Genomic DNA, 16,819 nt, shown 5'->3' on the forward strand with positions numbered 1-16,819 from the left:
TTCAAATATGTAGATACAGTTACACCCAAGATACAGTGTCCTTTTTGTAGCCGCAGCAAACACCGGTCTATGCAATGACTTACTTTATAAGCAAAGCTACTACACTATCCTCTAATACGAATATAACATAAGCTTAACAAAGAAAGGAAACCCTTAAATGCCTCACATATCGCTGTTGTACAAGGCTTATAATAATTCTCCAATCACATTTTAGCATCTCAAAAAGTTTACGGCTATTATTGTATGCATTTAACTGTACCCACTGTATATTAACTTTTCTCATCTCAATTATCAAGTATTTTTTTGCAGTTTATATTGTTACTTAGTAACCGCTTGTGGTTTCACCGCCTTTATTTGAATGTTAACGTTAACTCGTTAAGGTTAAAGAAGAAATTCGCATGAAACATTGTTAGTATTCATAGACGTCAACAACTGTATAGTTATGGGCGGGGTTTGCTGCTGTACGCGTGGGGGTGGGATACAAGGGTTCACAATAACCAATTCGCTGTCTTACGTTCGGTATGGAAAGCAACCAGTCACTTTCTTAAGAACCAATTTCCTAATGGTCTGATTGGTTAAAAATGTGCTTCTGGGTAAGTGTAGTCACTGGTCAACCCGTATTGTGCATTGTTAACGGGGTAGAAGGGCGACATATTATACTGCATGTTGGGATTTGTAGTATACCTAAATTATTTGAACCAAATGTTGTTTTTTCCAAACCTATTAAGTGTTTAACAAGCAGTTTGTTTTCTTGTATTTGTAATGAGTACGGTGTAATGTTTTAAATGAAAACTAAAAGGTTTTAAGGGAGTCAGTAGTCGGTGCTTTTATGTAACACCGGAAGAAGTCATCCGCGTGGATATGCTGCAAGGGTAAACGGAGAAAAATGTGGCTAAGAGGAACTTTACAGTTGTTACATGGATTAAGGACGTCTTTAGTTAATTTTGAGTCGTGGATGCTCTCGGCTTTGGGGGTTCCAAGGTACTGGGGTAGGTGAACGGATTGTATTTTATTCATATTGTGCATTGATGTTGTAAATAGATGATGCACTTAACAGCAAGAGGACATGCCTTTTGCATGAATGGTTGCTAACTGTAAACTGTTCAGAATTTTTAAGAGGTAATCGACCAGATTTAAGAAATGCATACTTGGGTCACTTGGGATATAAACTTAAATTTGGAGTCAAATGTCACAGATCCTCTCGTTTGAAGGGTTAGAGAGTGGAATCACCAACTAGTACTTGGAAAATGGGTACCTGTAATTATCATTTTCCGTTATTAATATTTTTATGGCGTGCATAATTGGTATTTGACCTTATGTGAAGTTCATTTTATTTCATATGTTTTCCAGTACCGCTTATCTTTTTAGTTCTGTTCCCTATCAGCATCTCCATAACAAGGAAATGAGGATTTGAGGCTGTTTTTGGTACATTGCAATTTTGGAAATAGGGCAAACATTTATTTCTGCTGCACGTGAGATGCATTGTGGCTTGTGTGGTGTGCAGCTGCTTCTGTCTGCACCCCCTCTGTTGCACATGCTTTGCTGCCACCCCCATGCACACACTTTCATCTGTCTGAGTTTGAGCCTTTTGGCTTCCACTCGTGGTCACCATATCTATGTGGGCAGGAAGCATATCTTCCTTCTGATTTGGGCAAGCTGTTCACTTTGCTGTAAGCTTGTTCACACTGTGTTCCCTCACATGCCCAAATGATTCTTCTGGAGACTGATGTTTCTCAAACCTAGGTCTCCTGGGTCACAGGACTGTATTTTCCTGGTTTGAAGAACAGCTATGCTAACTTCTCATATTTTCTTTGCAAGTGGTAGTAACCTTGTTATAAAGCTGTGTTATATTGTTTGTGTACTCCAAAAATGTGTGCATTTATTTGTATGGCTGTGTATGTATTGCTTGCCGCAGCATCAAGACTTAAGGTACTTCTAATAGGTAGGGGAAAAAGAAAAAAAAGCCCAGGAAACTGAAAAGCTATGCAACACTTTTACAAGCTGTGATGATATGGGCAAGTGCCAGTATAGCTAGCTGGAGTTTTGTAAATAATGATACGTCCTTTGAATATCAAATTGATTTATACAAGATGTTTGTGCTATAAATATAATAGAACTGTACATCATTTGTATACCAAACTGATTTTGTACAGAAGCTTGTGTTGAAAATGTATTTGTGACATTTGCTTGTGTTGAAATCTGTCAATAATGCACCCTGCTGAAATGAAGAGAAATGTACATGTATTTTTGTAGCTGAATTAAATGTGTATGTTGTAATAGAGAATACTGTTAGAGCAGAGGTTAACTGTAAGAAAAATAAGGGAAATGTAAATGAGCTGTTAAATCATTAAAAGGCATCCCATAGTGCTGAATAGGACCAAAGTTGCTGGGTCTGGGAAGAGCTTTTGTCCATTAGCTCAGTGAAAAGTGGGGAGGCCCCAAGCATTACCATAAACATTTGGATGTGTATTGTGGCTGCCTTTGCTAACTTCCTGTCTCAGCTTCATAGGGTAATACTGTGTGAACCCAGAGTCATGTGACCCGATGAGGTCATTCTGCCATCCCTCTTGGAAATTATATATTAGATTTAAAATCTCAACCATATTGAGTATTCTGTTTAGGAATCCTGACTAGAAAGACCTTCACCCACAGCGTCTTGCCTTGGAGTAGTAAGTAACTTAACTAGGGAACAGTAATTTTATTAAACTTAGTCAGGAATATAGGGAAGATTAATTTAGATATTGTTTTTATTTGTGAGAGTCTGACCATAAGTGTTTTTTCAATATTTCCTGTGATCTGAACTCGGGTTTATTGTGAATACGTATTAATTATTTTATGCTTTTTTATTATTAAATATATTTAAAATTTTTATTGTGGCTGATCCTTGTAGAAAGTACTTAACCTTTGAAACTGCTTGTGTTTGTTTGGTGACACTGTGTAGCCACTCCAGAAGGCCAAGCCCTACTGATGAACTGCTAACATTTGTTTTAGTGTTTAATTTTGTGCAGTATAATTGGATACCCTTTTAAGAGACTTGTAATAACTAACTGGTGACAGTGATCACTACCTTATAGCATGGGCAAAGTTGGTAGAGGGGGGTAATCTGTGCCAACCTTTCCCAGGTGTGTGTGTGTGTGTGTGTGTCTAAATTAAATCTTAGAGTGTGTGTGTCAGCACCTTGGGGCGCAGACATGAAGCACTGGGTTCACAGAGAGGGTGCTGGAAGGCTTTGCTTGGACACTCTGCTGAGGACCTAACCCTACAGCTGTACCAGCGGGGAGTCTTATCGGGGATCTAGAGGGAGGCAGATATAGCGACATCCAGGCCCTGGCCTGAGTGTGCTCCCTGTGTGCTCATAAGGGAAATTGTACTTGATGTAGAGAGGTCTGCATCTGGAAATACTGAGTGTATCCATTTGTGTTCCAAGTGCACGCCCCTCTCTCCAGTGTCAGTGGTGAGGATTCATGCTCCTCGATTACTGGCCTAGCGTGGGGACGACACATATTGGTAGCAGTGGTGGGCTTCACACAAGCCACTTCAACTTGTTTAAGTTACTTTATATGTACAAACCACTTTGACAACTTTTTCAGTCCAGTTACTGCATATGTACAGGAAAAAAGTCACTTTTACCCATCTTTCTGACATGACTGCATACTTTTGGTTTATTTAATGTGCTTTTCATTTTTACAGGGAAGTGCAACTTACAAATCACAATTAGGTGATGAAATACTGAGTAGAAAAGTACAGTATGTGTTTAGTTGTTGCTGTTCCTGCCTGCTTTATTTATTGCTTTTAAGTTGGTTTGGATTCTTGCTTTACCATAATTTGTTTGACATGTGGGTAGTTTTGTGGCTTTTTCAGTGTCCTCCAATGACCCTTTCATTATGAAAGGTTTTCTCTGTCTTCTCTAGTTGTTACTCTTCTTGAATGAAACGTTTCATCATTGGCTTCCAGTCTTTTTTTCAGATTACCTCCCACGCTTTCTTCACTTGCCTTTTTTTTTCCTCTCTGCTAAGTCGTTGGATTATGAAAAATATAGGCCTACAGAGGACTATCTAAACCAGTTTGTCATTTTTTCAAAATTCTAGCGTGTTGATGCTGGAGAAGTATGTACTCCTTGTGTTCGGCGCCAGCTAAGTGGTGCTTCTGTAGCAGGATTTCCAAGTTGGTTGTGCAGGCTTTCATTCGGGTAATACACAAGTGCTGGGTAATAAGCAAGTACCAACTTGAGTTGACTTAAAATGACTTGTTTATCAGCTCTTTTTTTCCAGATAATTGAGTTAGAGCAGAACTGCTGAAGGAAATGGCAAATAGAAGTAAAATTAAATGTCCAGAGAAAGCGGATTCTAGTACACATTCAGTCAGATGTAGTTTTTATTTTAAATTGTATACTGGGCTATCGTTATCCTGGAAGAAAATAAAGCTAATATTCTGAGCATTAGAAATAGTAGGACTGAAATTTTCTTTATTCGGTATATTTCTAAGAACCATATTTTGCTGAATGAGCATAGAATTGTCTCTCTCTATTTTTATGGAGCCTAATATTTCTACAAAGACCATTTACACAGGAAGACACCATTTTTTAATAATTAGACTTATTTGGACACCTTTTATACACTTCATAGGTGTTGGGATAGTGGTCTCATGAGCTTGAAACATTTGTTTAGATCCTCATTACAGCCTTCACTTAAGTGCTAAAAGTTTTAAAAAGTCTGTTGCTGATTACCCTGTCTTGCTCATTCTCCTTTTTTTGTCACTGGAAATGCTGAGTTTTTTATGTTGCTACAGTATTTTGTAGTTGCACTGTTATGACAGTTTATTTAGAAAATAGTGCATACCCTACTGTGCAGTATTCAGTTTGCAGAGTCAAGGGAGACTATCAAGATGCTCACCTACATTGCCCAGTACAGTAGGAAAGCAGTAGTGTCTCCCATTAAGCAGACTTTCCCCACATATCCCTGGTGAATGCTTGAAATAATTCATTCAGTCATTGTGTGAGTTCAAAGGTTGCTATGGAAGTGCTCTACCTGATGGGTAAGAAAGCCTATTCTAGAAACTGGGTATATGTTTGGTTAGTTGTCTACCATGCCAGTTGCTGATGTTGATATGGTAGTATAGAAATCTAAAACAGAAGCTGCTGTTAAAAAGGGATCGTTATTGGGGCATAATAAGGTCAGAGGAGGTCAGAACAGATTTGGAAGAGAGACTGGATATGTAGTTCACAAAGAAACAATGGGAGGACATATGTATGGCTCTCAAATGCATAACAAAATCTAGAAGATTTATAATTTTTGTCTGGAAGTACTTGCATAGATACTTTTATACCCCAAGCAGACACCGAATAATTTTTCCTCCAGTAAATGGCACATGCTGGAGGTATGATGGGAAAGAAAGATGCAACTGGGGAACATGTCGTGGGAGTGTATTGCACTGTCAGACTTTAAAAATTCCCTGTAGAGTACTCTTGACAAGAATACTGGGTGAGCAAATGAGTGTAGCTATGGAAGTTATTTTGAGTTGTGATACAGGATCTGAATTGTTAGACATAGTAAGGCTTTGTTAACTTAATTCTGGTGGCTGCCAAATAAGGCAATTACTAGGAAATGGGAATCCAAAACCTAACCAGCTATGCTTGAAGTAGTGACTGTATCGTAACAGATATAAAAGAAGAGGAAGCACGATCTTTAGAAAAGAGTAAATTGCATTGAAAAATGAAAGCTGTGGAAACAATACATCCAGAAAAATGTTTTGGAAGACTAATGTGTTGGCAGGAACTGAATAATTTATGTGATGTTGCCTAGAATATTGGATATACATCACCGACTTAAGCAATATTACGTAACTTATTTTGTTCCTACCTTCTGTTGAACCTCAATTCTTGCATTTATATAAAAGTAATAAAACCGTATTAACGAGTTAACATTTACAAACATTATACATCACATACATTAATGTTTGTAAATGTGAACTTGTTGATATGGTTCGATTACTTTTATATAAATGTAAGATCGCTTGTATCTGAATTAATAATTAGATTCAGAAGATAAGTTAGTAGGTGTTTTTAACACATTTATTGATCACCCAACACACAAATAGCATATTTCTGAGTTAATATATGTGTCATCTGCTAGCTTTCTTGGCATACCCTATAAATGTGTTTTAAATTGTGATCATTTTAGGCATCTCCAAAAGATACGCTTCCAGTTGTCCTTTGTGTGAGCTGCGTCTACAGCAACTTTAATCTACTTGAGGATAAACCCAGTGTGGTTTTTTTTTATCAGGGGTATAAAAATATCTGAGAAAACATCTCCAAGCAAAATTATGAACATTTCTGGACGTAACATACCATGGAGCATGACAAATCTCTCACCAGTGTTTTACTTGTGTATTGTTTGAGTTTTCTCTCCCAGTCTTTCTTTAGCCTTTCATCTTGATGTCTGGAATTACTGTGGAGCAGTGTAGAACTTGCTTATTAACCTGTTGGATTTTGCCTTTGATGTCATAATGTTAGTACTTTTACCAGCTCTGAACCAGCTGTGACTCTAACATTGAGAGATTCCTTTGTCTTTCCATGCTCTTCATTTTAGGTACCAACTCCTAGTGTGATGTAAAGTCTGCCTCTTAGGTTCATAGGTTCATACTAGGCTATCTGCCCTAGGGCATTTATAAGCCTAGTGTGTGTGGCTTTCACCACCCCTTAGGATGAGAATACTATACCCATTAGTTTGCTGTGCCTCTGTCCAGCAGTGACACAGAGATGATTCCCGGGGTAAACCTACAATCTCCCATCCACTCGTCAAGATCTCTGCCTCACATAGACTGGGATTCTGTTCCATAGTGTAGGGAGTCTCTGGGTGATGAATCTGTCCCTCCAGCACGTCCTATTTATATCCGTGTTGAGGTTTAAGTCTCTTGCTCTCGTGGCTCTGGTGGATTTGGATTTTTTGAGGTGGAGCATGTCTGTTAATTCCGGGTTGGACATGGCCTTGTATGTCAGGCACATATCACCTCTGAGCAGATGGTATGTGACTGAATAGAGCTGGAGTTTCTTCAGTCGGGCATCGTATGACCTATGTTTGAGTCCCTTTATCCTTTTGGTGATGTAACTTAAACCTTTGTCATGTTACTCCAGTGCATTACCCCCCCCCCATCATGTCCGTGTGTAATTATGTATATAATATGTCTCTCTCTCTTTAGTACGATTTTGTGATACAACCAAAAAGGTTAGGTATAATTGCCTTGTGTCAGCGTCATTTGCTTCCATTTTGAAATGCATTGTTCTGATCTCATTTGTTTCCCTTTAGTGGCCTTGTAAGACTGAGAGTTCCAACCTCCCCCACCTTCCTGTTCCACCGGGAGAATTAACTTTTCCCAATCCACCCTAGGTATTTTACCTTTTCAGATGAAATCTCGTAGCTCTTTTGGTAGCAGATTATTCCGATTTTAGTAGGGAAAATGTAGTTCACCAGTTTTATTCTGTAATTTTAAAAGTGATACTGATAAGGCTGGTATGATGATAGTTGACAGGGTCTATGATGGAGCCACCCTTGTATAGTGCACCATGGCGCTCATTCTGTAGAGGTGCAGTCATACCTCTCAACCTCTTAGAGCAAGAAATCTGGACAAAGCTACAAACAATGGGGGGCAAAGGCCTAAAAATAGGGACACTTTTTTAAATATTGCTCTTACAAACTTAGAAAGTTGATGGAAAACAGGTATTGCATTAGCATGAATTTTCTGAAGGGTATGTAGTATGAAAGAAAATTAATGTCTGCCATTGTTTGCTGACTTCACTCCTCAATGATTTCCCAGTGATTTGGCAGAAAACTACACTTAAGAAATGGGACAAAATGAGTCAAAATCTGGACAATTGAGAGCTATGTGTCCAGTGACTGTGGTTGAAAAGCTTTTAGTATGGGTTTAACAATGTTGTGCTTTGTACTGTATGCTAACTAACAGCCTGTTGTGTGACCACACTGGCTGTTGTAGTAGTGTTGTGTGTGTTTTTCTCAGATCTGCTCCATACTGATTTTAGGGGATGGGACTTCTAGTGAGTTGAGGGGGGAATACAAGCTAGTGAGTTGAGGGGGGAATACAAGGTGGGTGGAAGGGATGAAATTAGAGACTCAGTTCGGCTAGGGTGTTGGCTATGCCTTCATGCTCAAAAGGGGGTGTACTTTTCAATTGGAGCTCAGTTTAGCTTTGAACTTTAATTTTTCGCGCGCTCTCTCCCTTTCTAGTTAAAAAGGCCATATGATTAACCTTGGAGTAGGAGGTTACTTTCAGTTCATATCCTGACTCTAATGGTGTGCTTGTTTCTTTTGTGAAGCGGATAGGTCTTTCCTTTTTTACTACAGAATATGCTTATTCCGGTATAGGGACTTATTTTTGAATTTCCCATTGTAGATATGCCATAGTGGAACAGCATCTTTTACATATTTTGTTTTATATGAATGTAAAAGTCATGCAGTGGCCTTAACTGGGTCATCAAAGAGTGGGGTGCATTTGAATGTCTTCAGGCCCTCGAGCTGGAATAGCAGATTGGCTTTGAAGTGAATGTATATATAATGTATGTGGTAGAATTATTGAGCAGGATGGTACTAGCTTTGAGGGGGACTATTTCAGTTTAGCCTTCAGATTTTATCAAGGAGGAAATGACAGTAGAAGGGGTGCAAGCAGAGAGAAAATGTGTAAGGAGATGTAGAGTATATTGTCACCTCCAAAAAGTGTGTGTTACATTAAACAGAACATACTGAAATAAGCTGTAAGGTTGTTTAAATCTATTCCTGATGGTGTTTTTTTTAAATGATGAAAAGTAACTTCAGTAAGCAGCTAAATGAATCAAGAAGCAAAATATAAACAATCTAAAAAATAAAAAAAGCCAAAGAGTCCAGCTCTTTAAAAAAAAAAAAAAAAACTGAAGTTCTTATTTAATCTGACAAAAAAAGTAAAGTTTAATATGACAAAAAAAAAACCAGCCAAGCTTTCAACTCAAGATTCTTGTTCTATGCTGAATAAAGAATCTTGATTTGAAAGCTTTGCTGTGTTTTGTAATGTTAAATAATGCCTTCAGTGCTTTTAAACGGTTGGGCTCTTGGCTTTTTTATTTGTTTGGCATTCTTTTTAGCTGTGAGCCAGAATTTTTGGCGATCTTAGTGGTGGGGACTACTCCTTGCGTGTGATGGTTTTGTAAGGTATCTTAAGAAGCGAGTGGTTTGAAAAGTACCAATTATGCCTCAGTCTTTTACAGCCTGGTTATCTCCGGTAGAAGCAGAGCAGCAGACTGTTAGTCTTTGGAACATTGCTCAGATAATTTCCTTTTTTATACAAGGGAATTTAGAATATTTTGAAGGGAAAGATAGAATATTTTGAAGGGAAAGATTCACCTGATTTAAAGTGATGAGGGATGGACATGTGGTTATAAATAGACAGTAACACCAAAACATTGATAGAAAGTGAAAGGTCAGCCATGAGGCCTGGAGACTGCCAAGTTTGGCAGCAGCCAATATCATAGGTACTCTAGAGAAGGACCTTGTACACCTGTAAGTAATTACAGGGAAATTATTGGAGTATCTACTGATACTGGTTAATCTTTGGGCTTGTGTACATCACCTACTCTCAGAAGAAGACAAAGGAATAAGTGAGAATATTAGAGTGCATTTTTACTCCACCAAAAATAAACAGAAAATGTCTTTTTATATATATATATATATATATATATATATATATATATATATATATATATATATATATATACTGTCATAAAAAGTAAATGCTGCTTTAACAATTGATTTAGTTAATTTGACAACTAGAATTAAATGCCATCATGTACCCTGAAATTAATGACTTTCTGTTTAAAATTATTTTAGCAAGAATGTAAGTTAGTGGTACAAGCCAGCCTCAAAGTGCTTTTCACCATGTGACACCCTGGCCCAACAGTCAAGGAGCCCCAATCCTCATCACTAACACCAGTGAGGGGCGTCTCATATAGGAGGAAAGGATAACAAATACGCACAGTAAAGTGCAATTTCCCTTAAGAGCACACAGAGATCACAGTCAGTCCAGGGCTGGTCGCTGCCTTACCTTTCCAGGTCCCCAATAAGACTCCCCACTGGCACAGCTATAGGGTCCGGATCTCAGCCTAGTTGGCAAGCTAAAACCTCCAGCACCAACCAGTGCTTCATGTCCCTGCCCAAGTAGCTGAGACACACACACACACACACACACACACACACACACACACACACACACACACACACACACACACACATACACCACTTTGAGAAGAGTATATAACCACACAGACACTCCTGGGGAAGGCTGGCACAGGTTCTCCAGCTGTGCCCTCTTTTCCCAGACTATACAATAGTACCAGCTGCCACCACCCACTAATATTACACACATACACCACTTTGAGAAGAGTATATAACCACACAGACACTCCTGGGGAAGGCTGGCACAGGTTCTCCAGCTGTGCCCTCTTTTCCCAGACTATACAATAGTACCAGCTGCCACCACCCACTAATATTTATCATAAACTCAAAGGACCTTAAAAGGGTGTCCAATTATTACTGTGCAATATTATCCAATTGGTAGTATAGCCCAAGCCTAAAGCTATTGGAGTGGCTTTGTACAATTTTACCAAAGGCATCCAAGTACTTTAAAGAGCTTAAATGATCTCTACAAAAACAGACACAGTTGAAAGGGTTTAAAAATATTTAATAACAAATAGTCAAAACACAAGACAGTACGTTTTACTACACAGTGTTAGTCAAGAGTTCAGAGATCATAGAGAAGTACTTAAAATAATTCAGTAGTACAGTTCTGACATCACAGAAAAACACTTATCTAAATTTAACTTGCATATAGAGCAAAACGGTGCTGGTGAGTTGGATGGTCAAGACAAAAATGCTTAATGCTGTCTGATTCTCTCTCTTTTTAAAATCACATTTCTGGTTCACCTTACATCATTCTTCACACTTCCTTGGGTTCCCAAGCTAACAGAAACTACATTTACATTCTTCATCTGGACAGGAACCAGAGCAATAAAGGACATTTATGCATGCAAATTCTGGCCATTAACTCTGGCCTTACAACAATAGCAAGAATTCTTTCATCTAGACCAGCCGAAGCCGTGTTTAGATCAGAGTCACAATATGATTTTCTTGGTCAGTAGACTGCACTGTTACATTTTTTTCAGTTTCAAATATAACACTTTTTACCATTTAAGACACATGTCTGTGGTTTACATTAATATTTACAGATGACAGAATTATCTCCAAAATTATTTCTATCTGGCTAGGCTGGCAGCCTTCATCTATCTTCATACACCACATGAGACTTCATACAAGGGATAAAATGAGTTAAAATTACTTGACCCACAAACCATCTGACTGAAAAAACAAATAGGCCAATGACTCAAGGTCTTTCAATTTTTCATTTGTACCAAATTGATATGACCATTAATACCAGGAAACTGATAGTCATTCAGGCATTCAAGAGTACCTGCCAGGATTACTCCATAGAATTAGGCTTATTCTCACATTTGATTTAACATCGGGACGGCCACTGAGAAAATATATCTTAAAATTCGAATTAACAATAGAATGCTTAGTGGTTTTTTGCTTACACATGCTTATTTTAGCATGTTCAGCATAAAATGCATCACAAGTCAAAAGCAATATAAACTGAACAGTTTACATTTACAATTGAGCTAGAGCTTCAAATGCTCTGTATTAGTGCAAGAAAATGGGAGCATTAGAAATGAGCCTACATTATCTGCAAGAATTACAAGAGACTGACCCTCTAGTTTGATTTTCAGGGTTCTTAATATTTTTATTCTGTCCTTCAAGTATGTGTTTGACATTGAAATATTTCTTGATAATGAAATGAGGTACATCACAGTGAAATCATGAGGGTCACCCAAAATCCTCTTAAATTCTGAGCTGGCAGTTCAGATGTTGCAGTTGAAGTGACATTCATAATAGTAGTTTGTGTTTTTAAACAGTTTGTTAGTAAGAACAAATCATCTGTGTAGAACTGATCATCCATGTTTGCATATTTATCATCTCTCTCCTCCAGTGACTGCTGAAGTTCATAAATCGGACACCATCACTGAATAACCTCCTTCCAAGCACTTTGTATTTAAAGAAATAGATAACTAAGCAAGGGCGATTTTTAAGTTTAGCATAATTTTCATACCTTATGAATCATTTCATTTTGATATGTGGAAGAACGCAAAAGAAAAAACTCCAGACAAATTTCAAATCTTGTGTGTCACCTCAAATAAAAAAAAAGCTATCAAGGAAATGGTAATATTCCTTCACAAAACAAAAATGTGGATGGGGAAATGGTTGCTTTCCTAGTGCGTGCCAATGCTGAATTGGCATAATTATGTTGTAAGTAATGACAAGCATTTTTAAAGTGCATTTGTCACGCTAGTTTAACTTCCAGTGTGCAGTTTTGTATTTTTAACTGCAGGCTCATTTTCTAAGACTACACCCAGAAAATGGCATGATTAGTATTGGGCAATGATTTTTAAAGCCTTCTGGGTAACCAAAAACAAGCAGATTCTTGCTCATGTTATGGTCCAGTAGCATGTATGTTGGTTGTCAGTGTAATGTGGTTACCTGCATGGAGTGGTTGACAAGTTTTCTAGGAAGTGTTAAAAAAAAATACTGAAATGTTAGTAGAATATACATTAGTGATGCATTGTGGTCCAGTCTTCTCTGATGAAGAAGGGCTTTCTTGTGTCTGGTGGTGGTGCTTTTATCAGCCAGAAAAGTAAAAAATGTTTTTTTTTTGCATTAAAATTTATAATTTGGAATTGTAAGGATGTTTTACTGATCTTCAACAGTTGGTTACTTACTGAGATGTAAAATGTACTTTTCACTTCCTCTGATAAGTATATTTCGTGTAATTTTCTGGTGAAGTTTTTATTTTAAGACAAAAGCACTAAACTATAAATTTGTATGGATTAGTAGACCTGCATCTCAGTTATGCATCTATTATTTTTTTGTCTACACCAGCAAGGCTGCAGTGTGTTTTTGAAAGGGAGAACATATTGTATGAAGTGATTAGTAGGGGCCTGGAATATATGGCCTGAGGCAGTTTGGTGAGCTAAATCATCTGAGGTGGTAATAGTAGTTTAGGATATAGGAACTTAAGGATGAAAAATAGCCTTTGGATTGACTGTTGCGTAAGGGCTATGCAGCAGTGAGTGAAAAATGATAGGCTAAACGTCATCTTTTGAGCGGTTTTTGTATGTAAGAGAGTTGATTTATTTATAGTCTTAAGAGCTATGCGTGCTTGTTTTGGTCTCATAATGTTTGGCAGTTTTGTCAACGGTAGAGTGTGGCAGAGTAATTAGGCTAGGTTACTGATACCAGCTACATAGATTGCCATTAAGAAAACAGAGTTCCTCTTAAACATTTGCATTTTAAATGTGCCTTAATTGCCAGCATTACACCTCTGATCGAGACTGAACAGAAAGCAAGACTTTCAAGCCAAATTGTCAGATGCAAACTTAACAGGAAAACACAGCTTGCACTTCTTTCCCTTCAATCAAATTCTTTTCATCTTACACTTCATTTTGTCACTATCTGATTTTGTATTTTTTCTACACTGTGTTTTTAAGTGCATGTTTTATTAATTTAAAATTGCCTAATTGTAACAGAAAGCCCAGAATATTGTGGTGGTGATCATTTGGTCACTGCTGCTGTAGTATAGCTGTAACGGTTCTATCCTGCATAGGACATGACAGACAGACCGCTTCCAAAGCTTAAGGGCACATCCCATGCACCCATACAGTTAAGCGCTCGAGCAGTACCAGATGAAATCGGTGGTCTGTTTGCAAAGGCCTTAAGAGCTTTCCTGTCTCTAAAGAGCTCTTCTCTTGCAGGTTACCAAGGATCAACAGTTAGCTAGCATTTTTCCACTGCAAGATTAAAAAAAAAAAGGTTTCACAATTTATTGTACGACTAAAACAATACCTCTTGTGTAACTGTTTTACTGTAGGAATTTAAATTTTGTTGGGCTGTTACCTCTTTTCTGTCCGAGTGGGGTTTTTACTTTTAGTGTAAACGTTTTCAGCTTATACTGGAACCATTATCTTTCTACGCTTTGTATTATCTTCACATTTTTTTCTGTGCATCTCAATTACCTGTAATAATTGCATTACCACTGCTATTTGAACTGTACTTTTATTAATTGACTATGTTAAAATTTGTTGTGCGTGTCTGTAAAATGCTTTTCTCCTCAGGTCTCCACTGAAAATGGGCCTCTGGCTCAGTTGGACCAACCCAGTTAACAAATGTCAAATAAATACATTTTACTCTTTAAAAATTGTGTGTGTGCATGCGTGTGGTCTGGGCTAAAATGCATCTGCACTATGCTCAACATTTTCTTTGAAGGTAGTGATTCTTCCTGAAGAAGGAAAAATGCTGTCTTAGATTTAGTGAAGAAGTGACCCTGGGGAAGCTTGGTAGATTTACTTGGGAGTTATGGACATAGCCAGTACATCAGTCTAAACAAGACCCCACATTGCTGACTTGTGTTCACCTCTGAAAGGATGCTGTTGTGGATGAGGCAGGTCATTCATCAGAGAAACAGACAGTGATTAAATGCCCTGCAAAGATGGAGATCTGCTGAGGGGGATGGTCAGTGAAAGTTAACACATTTATTTATTTTATTTATTTATTTATTTATTGCAGTTGGTTTACCAGGATAGTCCATTGGGCCATTAAAGAACCCGTTTTCAATGGAGTCCTGGGGAGAAAAGCTCCAAAAAAGAAAATCAATTTACAAAAACATTGACAGTAAATATATAGGTACATACTATAAGAGAACATAAGCAAAAACATAAGCAAAAACATAAATGTACTTAACATTTGTCAGTGACAATCTTGGTACATGCAACGAAGGAATAAAAGCAAAACATAAAAGCATTTTAATGAATGAGCATAGTAGATGAATAGAGTAGAATGTTAGTACAGGGAAAGGTAGAGTTGGTTATGTGGGGTGGGTACAAGAGCATTCCCATTGAGATTCTAGGTGTAAGAAAAGTGATTTCTTGAAGGTGGAGTGGTTAGAGGTAGTGCGGATGTTTGGAGGTAGGGAATTCCAGAGGCGAGCAAGACTGAAGGAAAGGAGGTTTTGCCTGGGGATGATTTGGTTTGTGGACCTCTAGAAGATTTTGATTATTAGACCTTAGAACTCTATTTGGATGGTGCATTTTAAAGGCAGAGGAGAGGGAGGGACAGTTGGAGGGGTTTAGAATAAGCTTGTGGGCTAGGAGTTAGTTGAGTATAAGCAAGATAGTTGGGAAGTTCTAACCATTTTAGTTTATGGAGGGAGAGACAGTGGTGAGTGGAAGACTTATGGGTGGTAGCGAATCTAGCTATTTTGTTATAGCAAGAGGTGAGCTGTTTTTTTAAGGAGCACTGAATATTAGTAAGAAGTGGGGCACCATAGAGGAGGGAGGGAATGAGGAAGGAAGAAGCTAGAGTGATTTTAGTGGTAGGTGTGAGGTAGGCTTTGTCTGTATAGCATACCAAGTTTTTGGTGTGTGTTTTTGATGTTCTTTTGTAGGTGGGAACTAAATTTTAGTTGGTTGTCAATGTGGACCCCAAGAAGTTTGGTCTCTGACACTATTTCAAGAGGAGAGTTATTTTGACTGGTAACTAAGAGTGAGTTTATGTTGGGGGGAGGGAGTTTAGAGGGAGTAAATAACATTAATTTGGTCTTAGTGGCATTGAGAGCTAGATGATTGCAAAGCATCCATTGCTCAGTGGAAGAGAAGGCGTCTTGAGAAAGTTTTTGTAGGATGGAGATAGAAGAGGCGGAGCAGATGATAGTGGAGTCATCTGCATATTGGATAATGCTAGAGAAAGGGATAGATTTGTGGAAGTCATTAATAAAGATGTTGAATAGAAGAGGGCCCAGTATAGAGCCTTGTGGGACTCCGGTGGGGGTGCTTAGGAAGGAGGAAGTTGCTTTTTTCCATTTTACAGCTTGATTTCTGTCTGATAGATAACTAGAGAACCAGTTCAGAGAGGAGGAGGATAGGTAGAGTTTGGAGAGTTTAGTTAAGAGCAGGCTGTGAGAGATAGTATCGAAGGCTTTGGAAAGATCAAGGAGTAAGGTAGAAACAATTTGTCCAGAGTCTCGCGCTTTATTTACTATTTCAAGGAAAGAGAGAAGGGCAGTCACGGTACTATGATTAGGTCTGAAGCCATGCTGTGTGGGGGTTATGAGGTTGTTATCTAGGAGATGAGGAAGGAGTTGGATTTGCACACATTTCTCAAGGATTTTTGAAATGGGGATAGGATGGCTATGGGTCTAAAATTGGTAGTGTTATTATTGTTACCTCCTTTGTGTAATGGTATAATAAAGGCTTGTTTCCAAATTTGGGGAACTGTGCCTTCTAGTAGGGAGCGGTTGATTAGGATGCTAATAGGGTAGGCCAGACTTTCGGCAGCAATGTTAAGAAAGTAGGAAGGGATATTATCAGGAGCATTGGTACATGGTTTTAATTTCTGGAGGAGTTTCTTAATAGTAGTTGTAGGAATGGGATTTAAAGTGAAGATAGTGCAGTCGGGTGGTGTTGAATTTTGGGGTTGTATGGGTGAGGATAGAATTTGTGTGGAAGAGGAGGTAGAGGAATTAGTGGGTTGGGAGGAGGTAGAGAATGAGGAGGTTAGTTTTGAAATAGAGTCAATAAAGAAGGAGTTAAATTGTGTGGCTAAATCTAGTTCTGGAGCATTTGGATCAGGGGAAGGAGTATCTGGTTTGCTGGGGTGGAGGAGAGTGGAGATTCCTT

The 16,819-nt window shown here is 38.2% G+C and overlaps 1 protein-coding gene across 1 annotated transcript in view; it reads left to right on the forward strand.

The window, feature by feature from the left end:
- Positions 1–615: 615 nt before the first annotated feature.
- The window catches only part of MRPL32 (mitochondrial ribosomal protein L32), a 29,896-nt gene continuing 13,692 nt past the window's right edge, over positions 616–16,819 (forward strand). Inside the window, exon 1 of the mRNA XM_044064817.1 lies at positions 616–989. Within this exon, the coding sequence (XP_043920752.1) occupies positions 887–989 (103 nt within the window). The 5' untranslated portion in view covers positions 616–886. The remainder of the gene's footprint in view (positions 990–16,819) is intronic.

Source organism: Protopterus annectens, chromosome 3.part0 (assembly GCF_019279795.1).
Source record: "Protopterus annectens isolate FY-2018-M chromosome 3.part0, PAN1.0, whole genome shotgun sequence".
NCBI lineage: Eukaryota > Metazoa > Chordata > Ceratodontiformes > Protopteridae > Protopterus > Protopterus annectens.